The sequence below is a fragment of the Glycine soja genome, chromosome 5, assembly GCF_004193775.1.
Source record: "Glycine soja cultivar W05 chromosome 5, ASM419377v2, whole genome shotgun sequence".
NCBI lineage: Eukaryota > Viridiplantae > Streptophyta > Magnoliopsida > Fabales > Fabaceae > Glycine > Glycine soja.
In genome coordinates, this window is record NC_041006.1 from 9,157,946 (window position 1) to 9,163,158 (window position 5,213).

The 5,213-nt window shown below is 35.2% G+C and overlaps 1 protein-coding gene across 1 annotated transcript; it reads left to right on the forward strand.

The window, feature by feature from the left end:
- The first annotated feature begins 472 nt into the window (after positions 1-472).
- On the forward strand, positions 473-2,986 carry LOC114411114 (uncharacterized mitochondrial protein AtMg00820-like). The gene is made up of 4 exons (XM_028374873.1): positions 473-602; positions 1,048-1,245; positions 2,770-2,876; positions 2,972-2,986. The coding sequence occupies exons 1-4, from the start codon at positions 473-475 to the stop codon at positions 2,984-2,986; spliced, it is 450 nt and encodes a 149-aa protein (XP_028230674.1).
- The last annotated feature ends 2,227 nt before the right edge of the window (positions 2,987-5,213 follow it).

Genomic DNA, 5,213 nt, shown 5'->3' on the forward strand with positions numbered 1-5,213 from the left:
AAAAACACCAAAAAAAGCACAGGTAGGCACCAAACTAGATGTGACTGACTTTAGAGTGTTTGGCTCTATATGCTGCAAACATATGCCTGATCAATTAAGGAGAAAGTTGGATGACAAGGGTGAGTAGATGGTTCTTGTAGGGTATCACTCTAGTGGTGGCTACAAGTGGTATGATTCCAAACATAAGAAAATTGTAATCAATAGAGATGTTGTGATTGATGCATCAAAGAGTTGGGACTGGAACATAGAAACTAAGAAGGGTTCAACTAGAATGCTGATAGATCTTAACAACGTGATGAAGTTGAAACAGCACAAATGCAACTACTAGTTTGAGGAGATCAACTGGAAGTAGACAAATTCCATCAACCATACATAATTTTGACGTAGTGTCAGATTCTCAGTTGACTCAGAAGGAGAATGAGTGCATTAGGCATTATTTGCTGAATCTGATTCAAACAACTTTAATGAAGTAATGGGCAACCCTAAATGGGTGAATGCAATGGAAGAAGAGCTGAATTCTATTGAGAAGAATCATACATGGGAACTTGTCAACTTGCCTCATGACAATAAACCCATAGCATTTAAATGGGTTTATAAAGAAGGTGAATCCAAATGGTGAAGTGATCAAACACAAGGCCAAATTGGTGGTGAAGGGATTTCTACAAAAACAAAGAGTTGACTATGGTGAGGTTTATGCCCTTGTGGCAAGGATAGAAACAATAAGATTGGTCATAACTATAGTAAATATAAGAGGTTGGTCTATGTACTAATTAGATGTGAATTCTACTTTCTTGAATGGACCACTGGACAAGAAAGTCTATGTCGTATAGCTGCTAGGTTTTGAGATCTTGGATCAAGAATAGAAGGTTCTCAAATTGAGAAAGACCCTTTATGGGCTTAAGCAAGCTCCACGTGCTTGGAACAAAAGAATTGACAACTTTCTAAGCCAAATAGGCTTTGTTAAATGAACATTTTAGCATGGACTATACCTAAAGGTCCTAAAAATGGTTATTGGTACAAATTTGTTGATAGTGTGTCTCTATGTAGATGACTTACTAGTAACTGAAAGCAATGAAAGGGAGATTGAAGAGTTCAAGAAGAAAATGATGAAGGAGTTTGAGATGAGTGATATAGGGCTCTTGTTCTTATTTTTTGGGATTGAATTCAAAACATTAGAGATTTGTACCGTGATGCACCAAACCAAGTATGCAACTGACTTGTTGAAGAAATTCAACATGTTCAAGTGTAATTCAACTATCACACCAACTGAAACTAGATTAGTACTTGAAAAGGAAAGGACTAAGGAACTTATAAATCCTACCTACTTCAAGCAAATCGTTGGATCACTCAAATATCTGTGTAACACCAGACTTGATTTAGGATTTAGTGTTGGATTAAAAAGTAGATTTATGGAGATACCAAAAAGGCCTTACTTACTAGCAATCAAGAGAATAATGTGGCATGTGAAATGGACTCTGTACTATAGAATTTTATTTCCTAAAGGGAGTCACAACTCAGAAGTTTAACTGCTTGGGTACTCTAATTCAGATTGGTGTGGTGAAAAATATGATCAAAAGAGTATTGTAGATTATGTTTTTATGTGTGAAGGAGCATCAATCTCTTGGTGTTCAAAGAAGGAATTTGTAGTGGCTTTATCATCATGTGAAGCGGAGTATATTGTAGCTTCAATGAGTATTTGTCAAGCTATATGCACTACTACAAAAATGTCTTTCTAGGATGCTCTATCAATGTCGGTTCAACAAAAATTGTCGCCAAAATAATTGTGATGGCATTTTTGTAAATAAGTGCAAAGTCTCGAGATCGGTTATTGGAAAACTAATGTTGAATTGCGATTTCAACGTCGATTATCTTCTAAACTGATGTTGAAAGTAAATTTTCAACAACATTTTTTAAAATCGTCATTGATAAGGGTATAAGGCTTTTTCACTATCACTCTCGCACTCTCACAGTGTAACTTTGCAGTTTTCATTCTCAAGCTCTCACTCTCGTTCTGCCACCACACTGCTCTATCATGCCAGTTGAAGCTCCATTGCACTCTCATTGTCTCTCTCCACAAATTTCCCTTCCACTTTGTCATGCCCCCCTTGGTAAGAACCCTTTTCTCATACCCCTTCTCATTTTCTCTTTTTGTCCCTCCACTCAACATAACCACCAACGCCACACACTACTAACCAACCTTACCCCAAATCGCCACCAGCGCACCAAACAAACAGCCCTAGAGAAGCCCCAAACATCGAGGATCTGGTCTCTAAAGACGTGGATCTAGCCATCAAAGTTACAAATCTGACCGCTAAAGTCACGGATCTGGCCTCTAAAGCCGTCGATCTCGCCTTCAAAGTTGTAGATCTGGCCGCTAAAGCCCCAGATCTGGTCGATCGTCATCAGTGATTTCATGTAAATCCCTCTGTAACTTCTCAACATCTCTGTCGTTGTCAATGATTTCTTGCAAAGGTATTAACCTCACATTTATAGAGGTGCTGCACTAGATCTGGAGTATTAGGTTTCTGGTAATTTCTTTAACATTTAATATCATAAGCAAACTTAATATATAATAGAAAGAAAGAAAGAAATTATAAGTGGAAGTTCTTATTTCATAATGACATTTTCTATATTTTTTTTTTGTGTGCTGGCAAGTGCCACTCAGAATTCAATCAAGATTGCTCAAGTATGTACCTGCCATGTTAGTAATACTTTGGATTTGTAGTAGCTTTGGTTAAAGTAATTACCCTTTACTTTTGTCTCTTGCAGTGGATGCTCCAAGTTCCTGGTGTAGCAATGCAAATTACATGGGTGGCATAGGAAAGGATAAATTTGGGGAAGAGATGAAGAAGAACTCAAGGCTTGCTAGTGTAAATGTAGGTTTGAATTTATCATTCATCTTCTCCTTTAATCGTCATGTGCTTCTGTGTACTGGCTGTTTTAGAAATTAACTTATTTATTCATCCATCAGGTTCACTCCTATTAAAATAATGATGCAAATTTCTAGAACTTGCTATTATGTTTTAGTGTAGTAAGTATGTAACATGATAATTCTAAATTACTTGTACTAGAATAATCTAATTACCTTGTTGTAATCACTTGTGAGAAATCAATACACATTATACCTTTTCCAAATTACTAAGAGCTACATGGCCAATTACTAGCTATTACACAGATACACAATTTCCTTTCACTAAGCCATTTACTAACATCTCCTGAAGCCCACATCAATAACCATTCAATAACTAACCCAATTTTCCTATTCCCCTAAAATATTAACAACTCCAATTCTTGGCTAGCTATCTCACTATGGTTCAGTTATTGAACCATTTGCAGAGAAAATCCTTAATGAGGTGAGCTACCTAAACACATTTAGTTATTAATTCAGCATGAAAATTTCTAAACAGAGATTTAAGTATTTGCACTTGCTTGGTTCTACTCTCTATACAAAATTGCACTAGTTTTTAACATCAAGACTACTATGCTTTTGGTAAAATTTTCTCCTTGTAGTGTTATATATAACTATGACAATGCCAGCATCAAAATCTAATCACATCTTGTCTTGTTCAGGTTTCAACATTAACTTTTCTGGGTGTCTTCAACCTACTTTAGTCACTAGACACAACAACTCATTCCATAGGCTCAAAACCAAATCAAGAGTTTGTGATTTATGTTGGATGAAAGCCTTTTTAGGTAATGCAAATTGAGAATCACAACTTGGTTACACATGTACAAGAAAGATCATTTGATTCATTTCTCTTTGGATTTGGATATCCACATGGCTGTTGCAATTCTGATTTTATTTTATTAATTTTTTCATTATTTATAGTTTACAACTTGGTTACACGTGTACTTCCTATCTGCATGAAGGGTCTCTTGCGATGATTTGTTTGGCTGGCATGGTGGTTTGGAAAAGGTAATCAGTTAAATAAAATTCTTCTCTAGCAGTGGTAGCTATGTCATTATATCTATTTTCAATTGTCAATATAATTTTCAGCAATACTAGAGCATGGTATACCTTTATAGTTTTGAAGTGTTTTGACCATTAGTCAAATTGTTTTGCTATGTAAATGTTTATGCATCTTGCCTTAAACTCTTGGAACTGGGTTTCATATGCCCAAATGATTAGTATTTGCAGTTATTTGGAGAGACTCTACATGGTAAGTACCTTTCCCCATTCCCCTTTTATTTTATGCTTAAGTTCTTATAATTTATATTATGACAAGATCTAAACTCTATTGGTTTCTTTCTTTTCTTTTCATTTGTTTAGTTACTTAATCTGAGTAGATTAATTATTGTTGGGAGCAAAATGGCTAGCTGTTGGGCTTTACTAGTTGATTGCTCTTCATTTTTGCTGAAGATTTTGTGTGAAATGGATTTGGTAGCCAGTTTCAATTATACTCAAGTTTTTTTTTTTTTTGGTTTCTTTGAGTGGTGCCTAATTTAGTGGATTCTTTATTTATCTTTCCTTCTGTTTCTTGTTTTTTTTACGCAAAATTGTGTTAGCTTGGCTTTTCAATGTTAAATTGTTAACGCAAAGTATAGTATGGATTTTTCTGGTGATTGGCAATGTAACTTTGGAATGAAGACTAAGAAGGGCAATCAAAATTCTTGTTTTTAATTCTATAAATTTGATTTACATGGATAGATGTTTGAAATTTCTCTGGCAAGCATCATTTGTGCCTTTTCATTGATTGGACCTGTAGTTTCTATTTAATTTGATTATGTATGGCCATGATATGATATAAAATTGTATGTTTTTTTATTGTGTATGATATAAAAACTTATGCTTAATTAAGTTGTTTTTGGGCATCAAATCAGCCTCTTAAAACCGTGTACAACTTTTGCAATGGAACTAGCCATGGGCCTGTGATCCAGGATCTTAAGTATAGTCCATATGCTTCATTTACTCATTTGCTCATGTTATGACGGAGAGGGGAATGAAGTTCCCTAGTTGTTTACATTGCTTATAACATACTCTTGTTTTTCTTAGCATCATAAAATATCTGGGTATATTATGGAACCTAGTAAATGCAACGGCCTTTCATAATCAGCAATGACTGTCTGCTAAGTGTAACACAGAAGATATGTTGCTTGTTTTTCATTGCTAAGTCAAACATTTAGCTTGTGTTTTCAAACCTAAGATCCCTTGCCTTGTTGCTAAGGGGGGATAACATGACATTAGGATCACCATCCAGGCATTGTTGCTTTGG

Excerpts from the sequence above, each read along its gene's own strand:
- LOC114411114 (XM_028374873.1), top strand. The coding sequence starts at position 473 with ATGGGCAACCCTAAATGGGTGAATGCAATGGAAGAAGAGCTGAATTCT. Across the intron at positions 603-1,047 it reads TAAATGGGTTTATAAAGAAG|ATGACTTACTAGTAACTGAA; the intron begins GTGAATCCAAAT and ends GTCTCTATGTAG. Across the intron at positions 1,246-2,769 it reads GAAATTCAACATGTTCAAGT|TGGATGCTCCAAGTTCCTGG; the intron begins GTAATTCAACTA and ends TGTCTCTTGCAG.